Below are 26,438 nucleotides of genomic sequence, written 5' to 3'. Positions count from 1 at the left end.
TTCAAATTTCTCAGCAGCCATTAAGGTCTTGTGAGTGTGGTCTGATTCTCCTTCAGGAAAGGAAGCCCTTTGATATGGAAAAAGTAGAAGAATCCAGAAAGATTGTGAATGAAATTTTTTATACATGTCTCTGAAATGGGAGAAGCATGAATTGATAGGTGCTTGGGAAATTCAAATTGGAGGCACCAAGAAAATGCCATGGCATATGTTACTAAAAAGTCACTGTTGTGGAAAAAAACAAATATAATGTTAATATTCAAACCACAGATTTCTAAAACACAACAAAATGTACCTGAGAGTGTGCATATTTATATATATATATTTATATTTATATTTTATATATATTTGCCAACATTTAAAGTGAGAAAGTATATTTTCCTCAATTCTTTCTCAAAACAAAGAACTGTGGATTTAAACAAAACAACCCCCCCAATCAACCCCTCTCCTTCTCAAACCCCCATGAATGATACTTATGGCCCAAGCACTAAAGTCTAGTGATGCTTTGGAAAACCCCATTTCACATCCTCCTCTTTTCAAATGGTACCCCAAATAGAGTGGAGAATAAGCAAGAGAAAAACCAAAAATAAAAGAAGTATATTTAAATATTACCCAGTATATATAACAGACTGTACTTGTGTCAATGAAGAATCTCCAAGAAAATAAAGTGTGAGTCATACAAATGTAGCCCTGTTGACAAGTTTAGCTAATATTTCCTTGTAATTAAGTTGATTTGAAAGGATGTGAACACAAACAGGCTACATGAACACAGTATATTAAAATTCCCCCCTGTAGCACATTACAATCAATAAAAAGAAAATAAAATCTGAATAATACTAGAGGTAGCAGCTGTTTGTATTTCCCATTATCTGAGTGTCTCTGGAGTCCAACCCTTCGAACATTGCTCCCCTGATGAAAGGCTTGTGTGCGATCAGCCGGCGTACAGCAGAGTGGAAAGCTGGATGTCTGCAGGAGTGTTTGAAGTATCTTCCCGAGTACAGTGGAAGCAGTACTTGTACACAAGTGCGTTGACGACCTGTATTAAATCACAGCTCAAAAAGCTATGGCTGTTTGCTGTTTTACAAGCCACTTTAAAAAAAAAAAAAAAAATCCACAAGGTGTTTGAGTAAGCTATGCAGTTCCACAACATATAAATACGGTGAGATTCAAGAGTTCCATATAACCTCTAAAATATAAGCTAGCTGAATATTAATGGAGTAATGATAATATTAATCATAGTTCTGGTATCACAAGAATGCATTTCCTTCATTTGGGATGATTCTTGGAGGATGTTGGTGGGATCTCTTCTATGTCTGGTAGAAGTGGTGGTAGTGGTGGTGGTGCTCGTGATGGTGGTGGTGCTCATGTCTTTGTATCATTTGTCCCACTTGGCCTTCATACAAAATGACTGTGGGCAGGTCTCTCACATGTTCCTTTTCCACAACTGTCCCCGGAGACTGGAAGGTTTTGCACATTTGGTGATTCTCCTTTGCCCTCTGCTTATGCTTCTTGTGGATCTGTTGGGATTGCAGGGGAAGGTACGGGAGGTTCTGGCCCACCCGTGCACTTGGGGAAGCCATGGGCAAGGGCACCCCTTGGAAAGGTTTATTTCTAACTGCCCTTCCAGGATGCACAGGGGCCACATTTTTGCCCTGGGCTTTGGGAGACCTCACAAAGTGCTTGTTTGAGTCCTGGTTCCGGAGCCTCTGTTGGATTTCTGCAATCTTGGCATACGAACTTTCAGCCAGGTTGATGTGGTTTGGATCCACCACTTGAGATTTCCTATGGTGAGCATGGAAGGTCTCAGGCTCATGAGAACGAGATCTAGTTTGATTCACAATTCTGCCTGGTGGGTCATGTTTTTGAGCTGCTGGAGGAGATCCTAGGAAATAACAAGCTGAGTTAGTCATCTAGTATTTCAAAGTTTTAATTAGTAGCATGCAGTTGGCAGGGATAGCATTATCGGCAGAACAATTTTTTCCTAAGGAAGTGAATGCAATTATAGCTGTCTAGTTTAATTACATTTAATAATTCTGGCCAGTAAATAATACACAAATATGAATACCTATCTAGAGAAGACTGAACATACGTGAGTGTGTGTATGTGTATAAAAATCTTTATGTTACCAACCCTTGGTTATCAAATTAAACGTGAGGGGAATAGTAAAACCCTGGCAGAGGACAGGGAAATGAAGAAAATCCAAATCTCTTTGATTTGGGGACTAGAGCCAAAATTCCAGGTATGAACACACATTCTCCTATTTTTGGGTCAGTAGTGAGTATAAAATATGTGCTGGTCTCATCTTGGGAACAGGCTTCAACATCCAAAAGTCAATCCTTGCCTCACCCGTAGACTAAACTTAATAATTTAGATGTAAAGATTGTTCTCCTAGGCTCAACTCCAAGTTTAGCTACACAAACAGGTACATCAAAGCAGCCTTGCAGCACATTAGCCACTCTGTTGTGATACCACCTTCACCAGTAATTATTTTATTGAAGTATTCACAGTCCTGTTCCTGAGTCACTACAGACAAATCACCAGCTTCACAATTCACTGTCCATGATATGGAACACGTAACTGAAGAAAGAAAAGATTATGAGGTCACAATATAAATTACCTGGCCCAAACTTTGATGTGTAGTTTTCTATTCCTGCAAGATCCAAATAGTGGTTTCTCCTTTCAATGTTCTCATCAACACAATGGCGATAGCACCCACTTTGCTCTGGATTGTTCTCACTCTGGTGGTATCTGTCAGCAGGAAGCAAAATCACAATTCAGCAGAACTTCTTTAAAGTTCTTATCACCATCTGCAAACCAACAACTAATGGACCCTTTGAAGTGACAGGAGCTGCTCAGAAAGAAACAACAAACACTTGAAATTCGGGATGACCAGATTTGCTATGACGATAGGCCTAAACTGGCTGTTCCTTCCCCTCATATAAATCAACCCTGATGTTGCAAAGCAAAGGAGGCTTTCAAATTGCATTACATGTGCAAAAGCAAATAAAACCACTCCTAGCATTTATTACTTTCTGTCTTAGGGCCAAATCATTCAACTCATTCTCCAATGTGGACATGCCAAAGAAAATCTGCTGTTTGATTCACAATCATTCCCACCACTGTGAGGAAGTGCTGGGGTAATCCAGATAAATGTTCATGTGTTCCTGCCTCAGAAAGACAGGCAGCAGCACAGGTGTAGTAACTAGAGAGAGCCTGGGAAGAGAAGGTGTTGGTAGGACACTCAGAGGTAACTGCTGCTTTCCAAAATATAATTAATAAGGTCAGATCAGACACTGGCATCAGAATCTCAACTCCTTTTCCTGCTCAGCTTTGCAATTTTATTTATAGCAGAACTATTTCCTGAGAATGAATATCTGAAATACCATTCATTTATGAGGCAGAAAAAAATCAGACAGAAGTTTATAGTATTGTAGCCCATAATGCCAAACAATTTAATTCAGCAATTTAAATGGGAAGTCTGCAAATATGAACAACATTTTCAATCTAACAAACAGGATAAGCAGAAAAATTTTGATTACATTGCTGCTTGTCATTCAGACAGCTCAGTCTCCAAGACCATGAGACTGGCTTTGCTATTCCTCTGTGCAAGTGCACTGATGTCAACCTAACACCAGAATTTGGCCTTGTATCCTACACCAGTTGCTAAATATGAGCTCTGTACTGTGTGTTGCCCAGCTCTCTGCTTTTAGTCTCTTAACACATTTCCAAGTTTCCAGAGGCTGCTGATCCCCCTGAGCTTTGGCACAAATGGCTTTCCTGGTCTAGCTTATAGTGCTCAGGGACATTACAGAACTGAGGCCCTCGTGCCTCTGTCAGACACAGGTCTGCAGCTTCTTTGATAAAAGTCACAAGACTTGACCTACCTGGAAGATCATTTTTGCTCTACTTTGATAGAGGTAGAGTCTCCTGAATGGAGGAGAGTCTGCCTGGAAAGCAGGTAAGGTTTAAAGATTCTGAGTCAGCTTTGAACTCCAGAAATGACATGGGGCACTCTTAAAATAAAAAAGGGAATGTCCAGATATTCTCTACCTTTTGGATACCTAACCAACTCAGTACCTTTCCTATCTCAGACACAGCTTTACAGGTTGTTACACTTCAGCATGTCAACATAAAAGACCTGTGGGGCTAGAACTCACCTAACTGCAGTTGCCAGGCATGAATCACCTACAGAAACCACTGGCACTTGCACACATGTGCTGAAGACAATGCACAGTTAACCCAGAAAAAACATCTTTGAGTTTGATCCAACACAATTAAGCAACACTGTATACAGCACTGTGTTGGAAAGGAAGCTAACAGGGAACCTGTTATTTTGTTACTGTAATAAATTCAATCTCTCATCAAGACAGAGAGGAAAAATGATGCCAGTACTGCCACAGCCCTACATTCTAATAACTTTCTTACATGCAAGATGACGTTCAACAATATCCATGCAAATATACACAGTGAAGCAATTATACACTGATGAGAGATGTGCTCCACTGTCAAAGGGAACTGCAAGTACTTCTGAGAACTGAAGTGTCTGGCAACCAGGCCCACAGTGCTGCAAACACATGGGAAGACTTGGGCAGGCATCAACCATGCATCCAGGACTGTGTAAAAACACAGTGCTGTTACTGGGTTTGGGCCTGGCCTGGTTTGGTTTTAATAAAAAATGGCATCTGCTGAAGTGTTTGTGGAGTGTATGGAAGTCCTTTCTAAAATTCCCACACTGATGTGTCATCCTGATGGCACGAAGCACACAGCAATATAGCAGAAAAGGGGATTACAGCAGTGACAGAGCACAGGGCAGAAAATGCAGGAACATCCCCTGAAAGCCTCACTCACTGAGAACACAGAGTTTAAGTCAGCCAGGAAAACCAGGCTATCTAGCCATGAATCTAGCTACTTATCTTGATACTCAGATTAGCCCTACAGGTGAAAATTCCTGCCTGTAGCTTCCAGCAAATGAAAAATCCAACCCATCTATCTCCCAACCTTCAGGACAAAAACATCTCTACCCATTTTATCTTGAATATTAATCACATTTTGCCTAGAAGTCCTAAGTGACTGAACATGTGAAATGTGTGCACTTCTCACAAGTTCTCATTGCTGCTTTCAAAGGGGAAGCAACTGCATTAATATTGTGAGATTCTGATCTGAGCCTCAGCAGCTTTTCTGAGGGTTGTCAACTTGGCCAGAGTGCACAAACATCCCTGAAACACACCCAGTGTGAACAGCACACTCTTCATCCTGCCTGCATTCAGGGGGATGCAACACAAACTGGCAGATGCTGACCATTGTCTGATGCTGATCTCAGCTCAAGACAGATTTGTTCTGTTGACGAAGCCTCTCACCAAAGGAATGAGAGGGACAAACATTTTGTCCAAACATTTGATGCTTCCACGACTGTGGATTTAATTGGAAGTGCCCACTGCTCATAAAAACACTACATTTGCAGAGCCAGGACTTTAAAGTGGATAAGAGGGGGGATTCAAACTGAAAGGGGATTTTTGCACTAGATTATCAAATAAAACCAGTCTGTTGAATTCACACAGGGCAAAACTTTGCTAATGGCAGAGGGAATCTGCACACTACATCTAGGCCAGCAAATAAAACCAGGGAGTATTCCTCAGTTCACAGAAGATTTTGTGCAGAGTTGCTGACACAAGATTAATAGTAATTTTATTCTTCTTTTAATCTGAAATTTGATTGTACTGGGATTTGCTGACTGGGATAACTCACTAGCACTTTTTCTCCATCCAAAAAAGGGAGGTACTGTTTTCTTGTCAGTTTTAATAAGACTGAATGCTCCTTCTGATAAATTTGTTATGTATCCAGACAAATATCTTTAAATCTGGGGAAAGCCAAAAGTGTGTTGTTTTTTTTCTTTTTTAAATTTGCAGCTGAAGAAACAAACATAACTAATGAGTCAATGTCATTACTGCAACATTTCAGCAAACACTTCCCTCTGCCTTATGAGCAGTTTCTGTTATGAAACATAAAATCCCAAAATATATCAAATATACACCAAGATGACCTGTTAGCATTCTGGTTGGGTTGTGAGCTGGTAGCCAAGTTAGCCCAGGTAAAGCTTGGCACTATTTGAGTTGATGAGTGAAAAAGATAGGCTGGAAGGAGGACAGAGAAAGGCAGGAGACGGCCTCTAAGGAGACAAAAAGGGGTTTGGACACTTTCAGCCAAAAAGCTCTGCTATTAACCTCACTTATTTGCAGATGGCATCTAAAAAGACAATTCAGATCCTCCAAAGAGCTCACAGAGGAAGAAAATGTCAGGATTTTTTTTCTTTTTTTTGTTTGTTTTATTATAAGTATCCAGCTATGGAATCTACTCTTAAGTCACAATGAAAACTCCTGTAATTCTTCAATTTAAAAATAATTTTAAAAAATAAAACAAGCAAGCAAGAAAATCACTGGTTGAGGCTTCCTCAGAGGTACCCAGTGCCTGTCAGGAGCCAGGGTCCATTCCCCTTACCTGAGGGAAGCCTTCTGCTTCTTCTCAGAGCTTCTTGCTTCTTCATTAGCTTTGTTTTCAGCTCTGTGCCTGGCACTCTGCAGATCTGCCAAGAGAAAGGACATTATTGTCACACTGCTGTCCTTGCACATCAACACTACTAACATTCTACACTGCAAATGTGTCTGTTGGTGTCAGTAGATCAGGGTGTGATGTTTCATCTCCTGTAACCTTCTCAGTCTTGCTTTTGCCCACAAGACAGATTTTACTCAGATGTAACCTCGACTGCAGGATACCAGTCAGGGTTAGGTTTACCCTGCCCAGGTGGAGCCACATCCACTCTGACAGGCTTAGTGTTGGTAATTCCATGCTGCACTAATGCAGCTCCCCAGCAGCCAGAGTTTGCTTGTGTCTGCTCTTGAGGGACTGATTGTTTTGTTAAAACTGAGGTGACCAGCCTCTCCTTTTAGATCTGATGCTTACATTTTCCACTGAAGTATTACTTTGAATACTTTAAGTATTTTAAGTAATTTAAGTATTTCAATTCAGTACTACTCTACCTACTGAAGTAATTATGCTGATACAATTATTATTACAGTGATGATAAGTTGGATGAGCCATCATGGTACAAACATTTTTATAATGCCAGACTTTGCCAGCACATAAAATGTGCCATTTTTACGCACAGATTCTTTAAGTTTACTTATGCTTAATTGTTATTTTTACCCAGCAGCACTGGTAGCTATGCACTGGCAAGAAACATTTTCTATCCCTACACCTGCTTGCACACAAACCAAGTGCTGCAATATCAGCAGAGATAAAGTGGTGCAAGTCAAGAAAGCCTTAGATCTGCTTTGCAGTGCACAGACAATTACACTACAGATGGGTTACTGCTGCTTCCAAAAGAAGCAATCCATCAGGAGGGAGAACTCTCATTTGCTAATGAGACACTGAAAGGAGGGCAGGTAATTTTCCAGTCAAGATCATAAAACAAGTTCATGGGGTTTAAAATACCCACAAAATTATTTGCCTTTAAGTATATATGTATTTGTATTACCAAAACATAGAGATGGATTTTTCAAGGGACTCTGGAAGTTTTCTGTATTTTTTTCAAATGGCTGATTGCACATCCTTACCAGTATGATTTAACAAGATACTCTTTTTCTTCTGGCTGCCATCTGGTGCCACAGTAAGTTTCACTCGTAGAGTTTTGCTGGAACTAGGAGAATGGTTTACTGATGCATCAACTACCTCATAGATGGTGTGAAGCAAGCTGGTAATGTCCTGGAGTTGGATTGAAACACAAAAGAACACAGTACTGTGAAAATGGCACGAAACCTACAGCTTTGATGCTTACAATTGTTTTGGACTTGGCACGATTAAATGCTGAAGTATGCTCAAAAGCTACTGAATTTAGAAAACTTCAACTGCCACAGAGCATTACAATCTTCGCAAGTGGGTTTACGAATTGGGGCAAAGAAGATCAAGAGAATAATAACAGCACAAGATATGCAGGTTTCCCAAGCTCTGAATCACCCAAATGGTGTTCTACCTTTTCTTTTCTTTGATTTGCACAGAATCCAGGGATAATCATTCATACTCCACTAAAAATTCAGTTCACATGGCCAAAACAAATACATCAATTGAAAAAATATTGGATATTACAGTCTTCCTCTTTGCTTGGTTTTGGCTTTTTTTTCCTTGGCATAATTAAATGGTTGATTGTATAGAGGAAAATCACTAAGTAAAGTAGCAGAACTGTAAACCTCAGGTTTGGAAATAAATTACATCTGTCTGAATGCCACCCTACCATCTGTGTTTCGGGGTCTAGCTAATTTTGCAAAATTCAACCGGTTTTAAACACACATTTTGAACTGCAAATATTATCCAGTCAGGCCTATTACAGAACCTTCTTCACAGATCTCTTTGAAGGCAATGGGATGTGAACAGAGGCTTACATGTCTGGTTATATTGGAAAGAACAACAGCCAATTTTAACAAGCCAATGGTTTCAAACAGGAGAAACACTGTTTAGTAGCTGGTGATGCTCAGAGGTCTCTCAGGTTGATTTAATCCAGCCAGGCTCAAAGAGGGTACTACCTTAAATCAGGATGAAAAGGGGATCTCTTGGCTCGCTGCTTTTCCTCAAAGGGATTTTACCCAAACTGGTCTTGGGCACCAACCTAAGGCCAAAGCATTCTGATAAAGCATTCTGATCATTGCAGGCTATAAAGAGCCCACTGAATGCATATCTGAGAACTTTGTGCTGGTCTTCCTTTTCCTCAATCTCTCCTACTTCCTAAGCTCTTTCCAGATGCCTGCAAGCACAAAGGAAGTACCTAAACCACCTTTTGTTAAGCATAACTGGTTCTGAGGATTAACAGTCAGGTCTATAAAAATCCAAAACCTCCACAACGTTTCCTCTGCTCAGGAGTCACACCTGTAACATGGGCAGCTCCAAGTTTAATACACCCTAATGGAGGCCCCACCACTTTAGTAGTCAATATACCACACAGTCCTCATTATGGAGCCAGCTTTAAAGATGACACAGAAATACTAATTTCTAGTCACACAGAATTTAGGGGAATACTGACCTTATGGCTAGGACCAAAGATATTACAGTAGATGATTTTCCAGCTCAAAAGGAAGAATGAATAACTAAATCCTAAGGGGTCCAGACTTTGTCTTAACATGTAACCTCTCTAACTTTTCTGCACTCAGGGTAATTTCTCCAGACTTGTAAGTTCAAGACAATATATTCATAAAAAGAGAGCAGAATTTGCAGTGCCTCTTTTATTTTTCCAGTGGTATTTTTTCTCTCGTTGCTGCATGAGTCTATATGGGCTGTTACTACACATCAGTAGCTGCTTTCCATGCTCTTGACAATCACTGTCTAAAGCTTGAGTGTGGGACAGAATGCTCTGTGTCCATCTGGTGGACACCTCACAGCTCTTTAACACATCTCCCATCTCCCTAATTTGAAACCTAGCCAGACCTCTAACCGTGGCCAGACAGAGCCACATTTGACAGCCAGCTTGAAGGCTTGGATTTTTATTTCATCTAAGAGGAAAAACCCAGGCAAGCACATAAACAGACAAACAAGCCATATCTGCTGTTTTATAGATCCTCCATAAGTCATGTTCTAGGAACATTGTACTATAATCCTACACTTTGATAAACCTTGCCTTCAGCAAACTATTTCAGCACAGTATTTATTCTTTACTGGGCTCCATACACTCAGCACATGGGTGAATGGGGTTTTTCCCACACATTCCTGAACAAGTGTTGGTTAGCCAACATGTCATCTTTCCACTTGAGGCTGCTATCAAGAGGTTATTATCAACTCTTTCATTCACAATAATCTGCCTTTCTTCCTTTTTTCAGCTATGCCAGATATTTGTAAAACCAGATGTTTGTACATCTATTTTACCCTCACTAATCAAAGACAAAAAACCCCCACTGTCCTTTTACATGATTTTTTTCAGGGTTGAGGTCTAACTGGTTAACTGGCTGACAATCTTGTGTTCTGTGAGGGTCTTTCTCAACAAGCTGTTTGACTCAGAAGTTTAAAAAGCACTCCCAAATGCTGTCAGGGAAGGGCAAACTTATGTGACACAAGTCACAAATACGTACACACACATATCACATCAGGACAAGTTACATCTCTGCCAAACAGGCCCAAAATAATGTCCAGGCTGTGCAATGACCTCACAGAGGACTCAGCCCACCTTTGTGGACTTACACACTGCTGCCTTTGCATTCTGTTCTGTGTTTAACATGCAGCTTCCTCCACAGAGCTCTGAACTCTGCGTTCTGGCACTGCAGGAACGGGGTTGTCACACTGGATGTGTCCAAGATCCAGGTCAGGGATAGCCATGGGCAACCACTTAGTGCTGATGCTGATCTTTTAAACACTCACAACAACCTTTTTATTACAGGATTCATTTACTTGTGGTCCTAATTTGGGGATGGGAATTTCAGACAATGGACAGTTGTTCTGCCTCTCTCACACCACGGTCCTGCTGAGCAGGTACCAGCTACAAGGCAGCTTGAGCCTCCTGTTGGCTTCACAATTTTTGCTTCATAATTATAACATATGAACTTCTGAGGCACTGCTCTACTGGGAATGGCCTCTGTCAATAAAATTTGAACTGTGACTAAAATTCCTTTCTCACAGCCCTGTTTTGGCAGCTAATATGGTAACGCTTACTTGTCAAATTGGTAGCAATAGACCATTAAGATATATGATACACACTCTGAATTTTATAGTTACATGTATATTTATCCCCAAAAGTATTTTCATCTTCCAGTAGCCTGCCAGCAGACTTGTTTCCCTTAAAAGCTGTCCCACTGAACATTATCAGTATTCAAATTCCTTAAAAAACGTCCCAGTCCATTGAGTTAGCTTTACCTTCTACACACCAACTTGTGCATTTCACCATCCTCAAGAAATTTAGCATCAAAGATCAAGAATAAAACCTACTTAAATGTGCCTCTTGTCTAATACATAAACCAGCATGACACAAAGCCCACCTACCAAAGAATCAATCATTTCTGCACAATGAATTATGAGTTTTACAAATCGTGGGATTTTGCAATTCTTTTGCTTTAGACTGCTTGGCCCTTCCCCCACAAAAAGTGGATTTTTAGACTACTGTATTAAATGGGTAAAGAGAAACAAGAATGAACAAAAATATTTCTCTATATCATAGCAAATGGATTATATTTAGAGGGAAGTATGCTGCATAACTTCTGAGGGGATTTTGGTATGCAGAATTTATGCTGGAATCTCTAAGTTAATCAAGTACAAAAGCTGAAACTATGATATTTTTCCACAGAGAGGAAAACAAATGCTCATTGAGAAGTATCCAAAAAGCCAGCACATGCCATACCCAGATTTGTCTTTTGCTTATTGAACACCATGGTTGGTTTTTCCAGGGTCAAAACCCCATCCTTTTTTATCAAGCAGCCAATGCAACAAAGTATATTAGGAAGATAAAATTGAATAGATTGCTCAAAATATTAAAAAGCAAACAGTTAAGCCCACACATGTATGCTGCACTCACACATCTATCTGCAGAATACTTTATGGATCTCCAGTAGGAGATTAACAGTAATTTATAACCAAAGAGACCAATGGGGCTGAAAAAAGAATGAGAGCACTGAAGTATTCCTCAGTCCTTACAGAACATACGTGACACTGAGAATGTCCCTATTCCAGGTATTATGTTCTATTTTTAAGGAATATTAGTGGTACAGGAATGACCTTATTTTTCCCATATTAGCATAGGTTATCATCACAAGACTAGTTAGCAAATTAGAGATTTTTGTTGAAGACTCTAATAGGATTTTCCATTAGAATTAATTTAACAGAATGAGATATTTGTACTGAAAAAAACCCACCAGCAAAAGCCCAAAAACCCCTAAACTACCAGCCTCCCCTCAGAAAAAAACAAAACAAAAAAAAAAACCACAGAACACCCCCAAAACCAAAGAGTTTAATAAAATTGAAAGATTCAAGTTTGAGTCTCTGTAGCTTGCCTGAGAGAGAACTCTTTGACTACTCCTAAAACCAAGAGTAAAAGTTATATTTTATCTTAATATTTCTATCTGACATGAAGCCACCATTTGTAATGACTGAAATGATGGCCACAGATACAGACAGGCACTGCTCCTCTCTGCATTGGTTTCATTGTTCTTTCTGTATCCCGAGTTAGTGCAACCACAGTGAAAACCAACAACTTTCAAGATAAGGGTCAGGCTGATAAATGGTTGCCCCAAAAAACCAATATCCTTCCCCAAGTCAATGATTGGTGCTGAGTTCTGGATGTAGATATAACCTCAAACCTTTTTATTCATCAGAGCATAGGAGTAAAAAAAATCTAAAAAGGCAAAGAACAAGTCACAAAGGAAACATAAGAGGAAAAATTGGGTATTTAATGTAAGATACAAAGAACAATTTTAGCATTAAAAATGCATGAAGAGAAACATCAATACCAGTTCATTACCTTTCCCTTGGAAAAAGATAAATACAAATGTCTCATTTGTACTTTGTTTGTAGTCTGATTTCTACATACAGCAGGATGTTTTTATTGCAACATCAGCTCTGTTTGATCACATACATTTTTGAATCATTCTTATTTGGAATGCAAAAGGAACTTCACTTGTTATCTGCTCAAAAGCTGCTCTAGAAGATATTTCTTTTTTTTTTTTTTTTGTCCTGACAAGCAACTTTCTTGTGTGCTTATTCCTGTGCAGCCACTCACCAAAGAAACTCAATTTTACAAGGAAGAACTGATTAAAAAAAAAAAATTAAAAAGCTAGTGTTTATGAAGTATAATTATGTCCAGAGAGCTCAATATAAAACCTCACGGATCAAAACACATTAGTTCAATTATCCCAGTTTCAAGTCCGATTACAAATATTCGTGTGAAGATAATTACAGCACAGCTGTCAGTTTTAAAAAGGCCTGCTGTACATAATGAATTGTCCTCTTATGGCTCATGGAATGAAGGGAAGTGGTATTAGCCAAGTTGTGTAATATACATATTAGAGCAGGAAAAGTTATCTCTCACTAAACCAAAAAAGGATTGAGAACCGGTCATCTTTATGACAGAAAAAGCAGAAGTTTAATAACATACAGTAATGTTAATTTATAATTTGCCATCCCAGTAATTATGCTTTTATAATGAGTGTATCTCTTCAAGAAGCATGACTAGATGTGAATTTCAAATTATAAGGACTACAGAATAAGTCATACAGACTCTAAGAGGAAATCAAAGCAGCATTAAGTTCTGAAGACATTGTTAAATCCAGAGGAAATTTCACTGAAATGGAATTTGAATGCTTTAGCAGTGATCTGTCATTCTCTAGAACCCAAGGGAAGTTTTATCAACTAAGTATGCACCTTATTTACAATTTTTAAACATTTAAATGAAAAAGCCCATTCAGTCCATCAGAAAAATTGCTCCCCACCTATGTGTGTCTTACAAACTTAATTTAACACGGTGGATTCCTTTGGAAACTCTCTGGACATGAGGTACAATGTTTTAAACACAATGATTTGGAATCAAATGAAATGGTTTTGGTGGGCAAGCCACTTCTTTTCCACTGTCTCACTTTTACAACGTGGTGAAAAGCAAGAATAATGGTACTGACTTCTTTTTGTAAAGCACCTCCAGATCTACAGGTAAAAAACTAACTGAGAAAATTTCATCTCTCTGTTAAATCCAGATATAAATCTAGGAGACATGAAAGGGAAATTTTCCAAGAATGAGAAAAGGTCCATATTAAGCTTTTCTCACCAGAACACTGGACCTTTGTTAAGAAAAGCTGACTGGTTCTGAATGCATTTTCATCAGCTCACTAAAGGGCACTGGTACAGATCTGCCTCTTCCTCACACTGCCCATTTTGTCCCTGCTCCAGCAATGTACTTCACATACTTTTAACTGAAAACATGTCTCTTATTCATTTTAATTGAAACTATTCAAATGTTTAATGTTCCCCCAAGTCATTTGCTGGAACAGGAGCAGAGTTGCTCAGCAAAGGCCAGTATCAGGTACACTATGTCTACCCATCTCCCAGGGGCCAAGAGAACAAGAAATTCTATGTCATATTAAGAGACTAAAATTCCTCTTTTGTGGCCACGATTATCTATGAGCTGCTATTGTTGGTCATTCTTGCTCAAAAAACCCCTCATAAATTGCACCTGGATTCAACAAAAGATAACCAAGAAGATGGCTTATACAAATGGCCCTAGAACAGTTTGCAAAAGAAGTATGTGACATAAAGGGGAAGATTTTGAATGGAGCATACTACTTGTTTCTATCTTTGGTCACATGTAAAGAGCTGAAAATTATCAATCTATTTGGTCCCTCGTTCAAAGAATTTTTTTCTGGCACAGGTTCAAGCCTCAATGTAGCAACCTCCAGACCTCAGAACAGTATAATATTCAATCTTTGCACAGATTTGGTTTCAGTAAAGCTATAGTCTGCTCTTGTAGCAGGGAGAGGTAGAACTTGGCTGTAACATATTCTCAAAGTACAGTCAAATTAAGCTCTTTGGTGTACCACATAATCACAAGCAATTATTGTATACATACTTGAAAGCATATTTTCGTTATGTTCAACACATGGAACCCCCACTGACATTAATGGGAATTCCATGCCTGAATGTAAAAGACACCCATGTGTGTGGGTTTGGGTTTTGTGTGCTATTCCCCTATTTTTGAGAGTCACAATAATCTTGTAATGAAGACTTAGCCTTGGGTCTTGAAAGACCTGGGTTCAATCTGCCACTAGGTTCTGCAGGACTTCTGCCAAGTTATTTCCTTTTCCTAGTCTCTGTTCCACAAACATTAATAAATACAATACTACTTCCTCACCTCACTCCTCCTTCTTGCCCTCTCTACCCATCTGCCTATTTGAAAGTCTGTACTTAGCCTGCAACTTTTTATCTGCTTGTTCTTGTGCATGAGGGGCACAGATATCACTTGACTATTCAAAACACTATCAGAGGAGAGACAATAAAAACAGCCTTGTAATGATGTTCAAATACATGTTAAAAACCCTGAACAATCACCACATTTGGCCATGTCAAAAGAAATTTGCTTCAGAGTTACAGAAAAATATTCTGCCCTCACTTGGCATCTAAGGCCACTACACTTTCAGTATTTGCCCTTTTGCTTTCAAACAGTTTTTAGCAATTGTCACAGGCATCAGCATTAGATCTAAGAGAGAAAAAGCCTTTGATTTTCAGTTGATTATCTAAAGGCCTGGGAGCCAGTAAACATACATCACAAAAATCAATGACAGCACATAGCATAAATCCCAAGTAAAAGACATTCTTCTAGAGGAAGTATTATTCAATTTGGGCAGAAATAGTTCTCAAAAAGAACTATATCCTAATCTATACGTCCTCTTATTTGGCTTGAAGACATCCTGATAATAAAAAATACACACAGGTATGCTTTGACAGCCATTCTTTATGGTCTTCCAGAGAACATCATCAGTGTTATTTACACTTGGAGGGAAAAAGCAGAGAGCAGCCCAATATTCATGAAAACAATAGAAGAGTATAGTTAGTACTGTTGGAAAGAATGTCAGCAAGCAACCTTGCTATTTGGTTAGCTTAACTCTGAAAAGTAGGAGAGAAGCCAGAACAATATACATTTGCAGGGGTTTATTTTGACAATGTGTTTAGTTGTTCAGTTGTTTCAGATATTTTTCCTCCTCAAATGCCAGTACTATTTTTTAAAGGCTTATCTCAGGTATTGAACAACAACCAGCTTAAAAAATGGTACAGTAGAGCTGAAAACAGTAAACTACTGGTGGGATTGTTTCTAGGAGGGAAGGGTCCATGGAAACTGCTGTTTAAGTTGGCAGGACACCTCTACTTCACAGTAGAACAAATGTTCCTGTTATAAAACACTTCTCTTGTTAGCAAGCGCTGCACAGAAAGGGGCAGCTGTACTTTGCTTACCTCACGTGTGACTCTTCCGTTGTTATCAAAGTCATACAGTGTGAAGGTCCATTCTTGCCTGTTATCTTCCTCTACAGATACATCACATTGCAATTCCTAAGAAACATGCAAAGAGCAGCTGATTACCTAAAGCAAAAGGCCTGTTTGCAGAGGAGGCTCTGTAGGAGGCTGCTTGCTTTCTTCCTTCCTCCCTCCCTTGGGGGAGCGAGCTCTCAGGACATGTCCCAGAGAGGCTCTGTCCACCACAACGAAGAGGTCCCATCACAGTCACACAACACTCCTGGCTCTCTGGGCTACACCTCAGGGAATTCGCTACTTGCTTTCTACGACATGGTAGAAAACAGGAAAAGGTACAAGAAGACTGTTCCCTGGAGCTCTTGAAACATAGTAAGACTGAGAATGAAAACTACGCTTAACTCAGGAAGAGGAAGACAACAGAAGCAGACTCACAGAAGGAGGTGGCACACCACAGGGCCAGGAGCAAGGATTAATGCAGTGTGGACACAAATCCGGACACAAATCCCCACCAGAGAGACCTGTCCTTGACACAGATATTTGACAGGCAAAGGTTGTCAGAGTTAGTGCAGTACAACATCATGCCACTGAAGCTCCTGAAATAGAGCCTGCCTTGGAATTGGCAAGAACAACCTGGGAGTAGTGCCTGCTCCTTGTTTTAACTATGCTTCTGTTAGTGAGAGTGTGATCTGTGGAAAGCCTGAAAGAATCAATTTGTTAAACGGGAAAAAAAATCCACAAACCAAAACCAAGAACAAAGGATGCACTTTGACTGACTCCAGTCACCTGGGTGCAAATCGTTCACTGTCTCTCAAGCCCTGTGCAATCAGAATTATTCCAGAGCCACAAAAAGGCAAAACAGAGAAGTTACAGTGCAATTAAAATGAAAGTCACTGTAAGCAAGTAAAATAAACAGCCCCAAATAGCTTCGGCATGATAGACCTCAAAACACCTGGTTGATCTTCTGACTTGAAACCAATTCCCTGCAGCAGTTGTGGGCACCCCGTCCCCTGCCGAGTTCAAAGCAGCCTCCTCTCAGCTGTAACAAGCCCGGCTGAGAGCTGCCAATGCCCCACACTCCGCTGTGGAAACACAGTTTCGTATTACATAAACATTCCCGGCACCTTTAAAAGCCAAATCACTTTCACCTCAGATTCAGACCTCTTGTCGCAACACTCGCGTTTCTGATTCTTTTATACCTTTGAAGCATTTACAGTCTCTTCACTCCCAGCCTACATCGCTGGAAAACTTTCATTTGTAGAACAAGGGGGAAAAAATATCAATACTTGGTTTCTTGCCACATATTAATACTTCCCTGTCCCACATTGCCTAACATAACATCTTTATGTGAGGATGTGCTCTGCTTAGTTAAGAGCCATGGAAACCTTCCCTGCATTAGTCACGGTGCCTAGAACCAAGTGCTAACCTTTATGGCATGCCAAGAACTACTTGGGAACAAACGCAGACTTTGCTGGTACAGGGCAGCTCCAGCTACTCTGGCACCAACCATGTTGACAGGTGTCCTCCAACGTTCAAATGTCAAGGCACTGCTAATTGCAATTTATCATGCCTTTCCTGTCTGCAAATGTCTGCTACTTGAGATACAATATAAAATGGGCCTAGAAAAAGAGTTATAGCTGTGTAAGGGGGGGGGGGGAAATTTTTAAAAAGAAGAAAAGTCACCTCCCCAGAAGGCACACAAACAGCACCTGAACTACCTGTTGGAATCCTACCTTCCCCTAATCTGCTTTAAAACAAAAAAAAAAAAAACCCAAAACGAACAAGCAAGCAAAAAAACCCCAAAAAAACTGTGCCAGACTGAGAAGAAAAAGAACACTCCAGCCATGATGCAAGGTGGTTGCATGGTCTTTTAAACATCAATTGAAGAAACATAAAGTTCATTACTTATAGAGGCTGACAGCACCAAAAGGCAGATATTTGCCATATCCGCTGGAGAGCAGAGATGAATATTTGTGCTGTTTTTTGCTGGTGCCAGAATATCCTCCTCCTCATCAAGACAGACAACCTACTAGCTAGGTGACTGCATATTTCCATACTCATATTTATGAAAACACTCCTTACAGAAACAAAATCTGCCAACTACACACAATATTTGACAGTTATGTGATGTTTGCAAGTCTACAAGGAAATAGCCCATAGGACTCATCATCCTCCCTCTTCTTCTGCCAGGTGATCAGATGGAGCAGGTTGGGGTTATTTCACTTTGGAGACCTGGGCACAGAAGATCAATCACTGAAGAAGCTTTCACAGGAATCTTTTACATCAGGCAGATTAACCAAGTGCAATAATCCATGAAAGTCAATCTAAAGATTTGATAATATGGTAGCTGGCTTAATAAATAAAGGGTTAAACTGAAAGCTTCTTCTTACTATGCATTTCAGATCCTGCAGAGAAATAATCATCATTTGATTCCCTCCAAACCTGGAAATAAGTGTCACTAATCACTTCCTATGGAGCACCAATAGTCAGGCACTGATTTGTGCCAGTTCTGATGCCTCCTGTACCCACTACAAACATTGGGAGCAATAAACATGCATCAGATGACACTATTTGGTCCACAGGTTATTTTTCTACTATAATTATGTCAGTACAGTGAAACTTTAAAATACAAAGGACTTACTTCAAATTTCAGTTGCTTCTTGGAACTTGTGCGTGTGTCACTTTCTTTTTCTGCTTTCTTTTCATCTCCACTGCAAACTCCATCTGTCTTCTCTGGAGGCAAAGCCACTGCGAAAAGCATATTTAAGGAAAAATGCTTATAAGGAAATGTCAAAGCAGTCTCATATTTGCAAATCTGTCTTTATATTTAGGGTGAAATTGGTATCAGCAAACTTGTATGAGAGGATCATTATACTTGATTTGCTTTTGTGTTCACTACACATCTGGGATAATTTCAGCAGACAATCTACCAACAGCTTTTGGTACACAACCTCTCCTACAAACATCACTAGAGTCACAAGAAGTTCAAACACAGTATTATGAGAATATAAAATAGCAGAACTGTTACTGCAAATAAGTTGAATAATTTGCAAAATATTGAAAGTTTCTGACATATTGCAAAAACCCATCACATTCACCAGCAGTGAGTGAAGTAATGAAGCTGAAATAAAGCCCTCATTCTGTTCCAGGTTCACTCTTCAAACACACACAAAGCTTCATGCCTTCCAAGAAGGTAACACTACCTGCCAAAAAGGTTAAGCTGCATTTTTTCAATGCATAAAATAGCATATTTCACTTGAGTTTCAAGTTAAAACATCAGGCACTTGCATAAATCAATAGCACTCATAAAGAGCATCAATATTAATATCACAACACATCATAACATATATCAGATATATAACAGAAAAATATACACTTCTCATATGGATTAAAAGAAAATGCCTAGAATTTAATAGCTGTTCCTTTGGCTTCTGTAGGGGCATTCAGCCTTGCACATGATGAAACCCTATATCTGAAGAAAACTAATTCTGTTAAAACTAATTCTATCTTCATTAGCATTACGAAAATATACAAAGACTTTTTAACCCTACTCTCAGACTTTTAACATGATTTTTATACATCCACACACCTCTGCCAACGTTACACCCATACTCCATTACATACAGCAGCAATCCTTCCAACTCCCCAAAACCCAGCAAAATTGCAAAAACACAGGTCCTAAAGTCATCATCTTCTTCTCTTGCACTGCAGCATTTGCATCTACCAAAGCCTTTGTCCTAACACTATGTTAGAAGCTGTTTCTTGAGGATGCCTTTGGCAGCAGCATCTCATTAAGTGCCAGCTCAATCAAGTCAGATTGCTTACAAAAAAGGTGACATGGTGGTCCCCTCCAGTTCAGGGTAACCCATTTCAAACTGGGTTTACTGGCTCTCCTGGTGTTCCACACTGCTGAGCTGCCTCCCAACCATTCTTCCAGGAAAGCAAGTCACTAATGTGCTAGAAGCTAAGATATTCCATTAGCCATCTTCCAGGACTTACTTTCATGTTTAAAATAGAAAATAAGCTTTAAGAAATCAACCAATCAACAACAATAACAACAAAATCCAAGAACAAAACCAACCAAACAAAGAAACAAAAAAAAAAACCACAGAAAACCTCTTACAAATCCCATTACCAGAGCTTCATACTCTCAGAAATTCCAGAGGATTTCTGCCCTATTCACATTGTCACACTGCAATACATACCACAGTCTCATTCATTTGTTTAAATTTAACATTATTCTATTACTTTTGTTTGTTTGTTTTCGAAACTATGGTATGCTATATAAGATGGATGCATGTAAAGAAAAGAGAATAAAGTAGAAATGCTGACCTTGGGAATTTCCTGTCTTTGATACTTACTGGTGGTTTTGATGTTACACTAACACCAGCTTCCTAACACACACATGTAATTTACATTATACCAACGCAATGGTGTTTATTGCACACATACTGACGTGTTGAGACACTTTGATTTCTACTCCAAGCCATGTTAGAATTCCTTTCACCAAACATAACTAGGAAGGAAGGTCAGACAAAGGAAGACAAAGTGGCTTCACAGCAGTTTCTTCCTTGATTCTTTTAAGCTGGTGTTATTGGATGAGCAGGGACTGTTTATTAGGAGGTTTTTGTATAGTGTTTATCATAGGTAAGACAGGTATTAAAATAAGTATTATTTCCAATAATAACTTTGAAGTATATCTGACAAAATGCTGTTGCTTTATACTCGCTTTGCCCATAAATACAATTCCACATTCCTAGAAGTTCAAAGCTAAGGTCACAAAACGACCCTCATATAACAAAAGACAACATTTTTTGTCTACTTCAGTCCAGCTTTGTTGCTTCATCCTAAAATCAACAAGGAATGAAAAGGTAAACTGGGCCTTCATAACAAGGACAGTTACACTGAGAGTGGTTCTTCATAGCTATCAGACACACTCCTAGATCTCCACATGCACAGTCAGAACCTGATAAAAACTTCTGTAAAAGAGGCTTTTGCAATCCATCCCAATCTTGCTCTAGGGAATGTGAAATAAATGAAAACTGGGCTGGTATGACCCCTAGCTTCTTCGGGACAGTGAACACCCATTTGGAAAAAAAAATCTACTCCTGTTACCACACATTCTTTTAAATGTTGAAAAGTACATGACAGCCAAAAGACTTCTATGGTGGTCTTTTATCTGTTGAGGGTCAGCATCCCAAATGGCAATGGCATGGCAGACTGCATTAGGCATAGCACTGTGAGGCAGATCCTGCACGAGGTGACTATTCCCTGCCACAGCGCCCTTTGTTGGGTGTTCTGTCAGAACAAAGTGTCTTACAGAGCATTCCCCTTTCCACCACCATGCTCCTGCACTGTGCTGAAGGCCTCTGGCATAAGCATAGAGCACCAGAGTCCTCCAGTCCACCAGGTGCTTCAGAGAGGAAAAGCACAGAGTTACCTTCTGCTGCCAGGAGCAGCCCTTCCCCTGGCACACTTAACAACCTTTCTGGTGTGCACTTTGTGTGCTCAGACAGGAAGCTTTCACTTTAATGTATAATTTATGTAACAGAGGAAAAAAATGTGCACTGACAAATTAGTCTTCTCAAAAAACAAGGGTTCAGCTATTGGGGAAGGAGGGGATACATCTTGCAGTACACTCCTTGGGAGACTTTAAATACTGTATGCCAGAAATTATCCTCTTTGAGCTTTGCTGACCTTTGATCTGAAGAACTTACTGGCCTTGCTGCTCCAGGGAATTATACTTTGAAATCAGTTACTCATTTTGGAGCTCAAATGAAATGGGGAAATCTGGTGATCTCATCCTGATGTCAAGTTCCATTCAGCGAAGAAAAATGAAATCTAACTGAGGAAACTTTAAAGGGCAATATGGAGATACTAAAATAGTATTTACGAGTGACCAAATAATGTGTCTGTACATATATCCCCATGTGCCTTATCCAAACCCAATGAACATTTTAAAATATATACTGTTTTGTCTGAGAAGAGAAGGAGAAGTGTTTGGTATCTTGCAGCTATACTTAGTTTTGACTATTGACATGTGCTCAATTTCATGAGGGATACAAACACATGCAGAGCCTACTTATAAATAAAACGAGAATGTCTGCTTGGGACAGTTAAAACTGGCAGCCTGTAAACAGAGATCCACCAGTGAGCTGCATGCCAAGGCTCAGATATATTCACAATGTGAACTTCCTTTCAGCTCTGCCAATGATATTAAACCAGACCAGACAAGATAGCTATCTCAAAGGAGTGTGGAGAATTAATAGACTTGTGTTTCCAAAGTCTAGGTCATCAGAAATAGGTCTGCATACAATGCATCATCTGTGCAAAAATACTTACCTACCTCCCTGCTCAGATAACAAGTCCTGACAAAAAGAACGTGCTACATAGACAAATACACAGAGAAACATACCCTTGTTGTGGGAATCCACAAGTGGAGGGGAAAAAAAAGTATATATATTGCTTCTCATGGGAATAACCATATGCTCTCAAAAACAATGTTCCCTAACAGAATGTTTCATGAATTGAAATATTGCATATGTTTTCTTTATTATGTTCTTTTCTTGTTCATTATTAATGGTCTTGTATTCACTTCTATAACCTTAAGACACTATAAAAATGCGTCTGGACAATATTTGAAATTGGAAAGACAATAAAGGAAAAATATTAACTTGGAAAAATTGTGAAATACCATTCTTTCACGAAAAACAAACTGACTGGCTTAAGTGTACTAGCAGATGTTTCCCTCTACAATTGTTAATTACTACCACCCAATTGCTCGTAATTGAAGTGGGGGAGGAAAAGAGTGAGAGAATGAACACCAGTTTAAAGATATTAAGACTCATCCCAGAAGAATTAAGCCTTTTTTTCTGTGTTTCTTTTTTCATTCCTAAGGAAAGGGGATAATAATTCAAAATGTTCCTTAGGAATCACCAAAATATCCCAGAAATGAGGTAAACTGACTGTTGTGCTCTGTGTATTGAATGAGGTTGGAATAGTAAGCTTCGGGCAGACAAAACATTTTTATTTTGCCTTCATCCTTCGTCTGACAATAAGGGAGAAAAAAGAAAACACCAAAACAGAGATGCACTCAGGTGGAAAAGTGTCTGTTGAAACTTTCACCCTCACTCAGGTGGCGTCATTCCACATTTCTCAAAGGCTCATTCCAGCAAAGGACCATGTGCTTTGTCAAATGATCTGCCTCCTCAAAGTAAGGACAGCCTCTCTTTAGTTTTCAACCATACTTTGCATTTTAGTCAGATGGATTAACAGGACCTTGAGGCCAGAACCAAAGCGTGCAACTGTGCTGAATGTCCAAATCTGGGCTACCAACTCCAAATTTTGCAGAGCAGTTAGGAGAATTCAGGTTAAACAGACAAACAACTTCAGAACCTCTTTGGAAGGACAGCCATTCCAAAAGGTACGTGATTGTTGCATCACCTTAATTCAAAAAACAGAACTATGGGAGAAGCTGTGCAATTCCATAGTGGTAAATTATGAGTGGACATTACCTATCATAATGTCAGGGTCATTACTGGGACAAACCAGAGTAAAGGTAAAATTGGAGAATTGGCAAAAATGCCTCCCATGAAAGTCAGCACCTGCCATACATGAAACCAAACATTTGAAGTGAGATATTATTAGACTTCCTCTCATTTTGGATAGATGGGAGTCCACAGCAATTCTTTAAAACTACTACCAGAAGCAAAGGGACAGAATTATCTGTATGTGGGGAAAAGAAGAACAAACCACACACTAGAACCTGAGACATGTGGGGGAGTAGGATAAAAGCAAAATTTAAAAATTACCTATTAAGACAAGGAGGGGAAGTCATAAGCACTTCTATAAATTGAACTTCAGCTGGTGGAATTTAGCATCTAAGAGCTAGCCAAGCTCAGCAGAAAAATTCCTATGGACATCAACAGGGTCAGGGTTTCCCTTCCAATTTACAGACCTAGCAGATGCAGCAGGACTTAGAGACTATGAGAACCAAAGGGAGAGAAAGAGAATTAATTTCACTGTTTTATCTGAGGTCTCTGATGTCTAAGTTATCTGGTTCTGCCAACATTTTTCTCATTGCAAATCAGGTTTGACAAACATTACTGACATTCCTCACTGACTGCGCAACAACCAGAGCAATAACAACAATATTTGAAAGCCTAAATTGAGGAGAAGTCCTTTAATTAACAATTACATTCACATTCAGATTTCACTTTTAAGTTCTCCTGGAGGCCATGAATTAAGAAATATCACCCCCATTAAACACACATTGTTTTATTCCACTCATTTGACTGAAATACATCCCCGATGGAGATAACTTTGCTTGAGCAAAGGGCCTCTTCTCCAGTGGCAAATGAACACAGGGAGAACGGGATCAGGGGAGAACATTCCTGTTCCACAGCCACCAGAACAAGCACATAGAAAAACAGGCTGGTCCTGGGTCAGAGCCAGAAGAACGTATTTAGCTTTCCCTGACTGAAAGCTGAAGCTGATGAATTAGACACACCCTTCAAAACAACAAAGATCAAGCTGCCTTCTCTGAAACTGACTGCAGGGAAATTAATTGTCCATTTTACATCCAGTGGGACAAGTCAAAACCAATTTAGAGGAAGCTGTACTAGCAGTGCCTCCTACCAATCTGGGATGGGTATTTCAACCTGAAAATATGGAGAGAACCCATGTTCCTCTATTTCGTGGTTTCTTGTTGACAGTCACAACACAAATTAAAGGCTCAATTGCACACCATAGGGGGAAAAAAGAGCCACAATGTCACAAGACATACTGCCAGCACCTGACCAGGAGGAGACAGAGCAGAGGGGTAGTGACTCAGACCTTGTGGCAGCTTGAAAAAAAAGAAAAAAACCAAACCAAACCCCAACAAAAACAGACTACCAGAATATGTTTTAAACATCCAGGCATGGTTCTAACTGACAAGACACTACTAGGACTATGAGGTATGGCTAAACTGAAATTCACTCAAAAACTCACAGAACAGTTAGTCTCCTGAATAGAATTTAGTCAAACTCACAGGTCTTTGCAACACCACGTCCCTTAAGGGTTCAATTCCTTTTGCTAATCCAAATAATTTGACATTTCTGAGTAGAAATATTTCAAAAATACTATGATGCAGATTCACAGGTTTCTATCTAGGTCTGGCTTTGTTGGTTTGGTGGTTTGGGGTTTTGTTGTTTTGTTTGGTTTTTTTTTTTTGCTATTATGCTGGGGAGACGGGGGTGGATTTTTTTACTATTTCCTTACAAAGAAAGTTTAATACTAAAGATGTAGATAAAAAGACAATATGGTCTCTCTCTGTTAGCCAGGGTGTAACTCATACATGCATAAACACTAAACCTAGATTTCTCACACTCTCTCTGGAGTGAGTTTGCTAAAGGGAGGGAGTTTGCTGAATTTTGCCAGATTATGATTCCCTTTTCCAATTAGTTCCCCAACTGGCTGTATTTCATCAACAGAAACTGCCAGATTAAATGCCTTACTTGACCATCTTCACCCAAAACACTTTGATGTTCAGTTCTCAAGCTTCAAGATACCTTTTGGATGAAGATCAGACAGCACTAAACAGAATTACTAATTAATTAAGCAAAGTTAAATTTTAAACACTGTTTGTTGTGTAAGCCAAAAGCCTGAACAGAGCAGTCTTTTTTTTTTTTTTCTACCTCATTGGAGATCAAAGAAGATAATTTCTCATTCCCACCCCTATCTTTAGGAAAAAAAAAAGAGGGGAAAATGAAAACGGGGAAGAATCTCTGTAAGCTTTGGTCAGAATAGTTCAGGATGATACCTGTAGAAGATTTTTTTTTTTCATGAGTGGACATATCAAAATCCCCAGGAACAGAATGCAGCCTGTTGTATCATTTAACATGGGTAAGTGCTCCTTAAGTGAAAGCTGTCAGTGTCCCATGGACCACTTAGCACTTTCTTACAGCACTGTGTGTCCCCGGGGCTCTGAATGGGCCTGTGAAGTGCTGAATTCTGTTACTGAACAGGGACCGATGGGGACAGCAACTGATCACTTGTGACTTCAAAGAAAAAAGCCTTCTCTAGAGCTGGTCCTACACTGATTTTGGTTAGTAACTGGCAATAATTTTGCTTTTTAAAAACCATTCTCAGTGTAAGTTGCAGACACGCATGTTCACGTAAGATTTTCTATGTTAAATTTCCTTTGCCTTTTCTCTTTGGATTTCTTCCCCCTGAGATTCACAAGGGAAGAGAAAGAAGAAAAGAACCCAGTCCCTGCATGACCCTTTATTCAAATGAAGACTGAGTAGGTAATGTTATTAATAATGTAGGCTTTGATATTAACTTGCTCCCATCTAACTTACACCTTCAATAAGAAAAACGTGTTTCTACCACCTTTGCTGTGATAACAGGACCTCTAAAGGTATCTGAACTGTAATTTTCAATTCATCAGAATTGCTTCCCATGAGGATGAATGTCACTCTGACCCTCAC

General features: G+C 39.5%; 1 protein-coding gene across 1 annotated transcript in view; it reads right to left on the bottom strand.

The window, feature by feature from the left end:
- Positions 1–577: 577 nt before the first annotated feature.
- Positions 578–26,438, bottom strand: part of NKD1 (NKD inhibitor of Wnt signaling pathway 1) — a 104,690-nt gene continuing 78,829 nt past the window's right edge. The window contains exons 5-10 of the mRNA XM_014882816.2: positions 18,608–18,714; positions 15,952–16,047; positions 7,608–7,755; positions 6,493–6,577; positions 2,615–2,745; positions 578–1,879 (exon numbers count right to left, since the gene is read on the bottom strand). Coding sequence (XP_014738302.1) covers positions 1,305–1,879; positions 2,615–2,745; positions 6,493–6,577; positions 7,608–7,755; positions 15,952–16,047; positions 18,608–18,714 — 1,142 coding nt within the window. The 3' untranslated portion in view covers positions 578–1,304. The remainder of the gene's footprint in view (positions 1,880–2,614; positions 2,746–6,492; positions 6,578–7,607; positions 7,756–15,951; positions 16,048–18,607; positions 18,715–26,438) is intronic.

This window comes from Sturnus vulgaris, chromosome 12 (genome assembly GCF_052056855.1).
Source record: "Sturnus vulgaris isolate bStuVul1 chromosome 12, bStuVul1.hap1, whole genome shotgun sequence".
Classification (NCBI taxonomy): Eukaryota; Metazoa; Chordata; class Aves; order Passeriformes; family Sturnidae; genus Sturnus; species Sturnus vulgaris.
The sequence above is the reverse complement of the archived record's forward strand: the minus strand, read 5'-3'. Positions and strand labels throughout refer to the sequence as shown.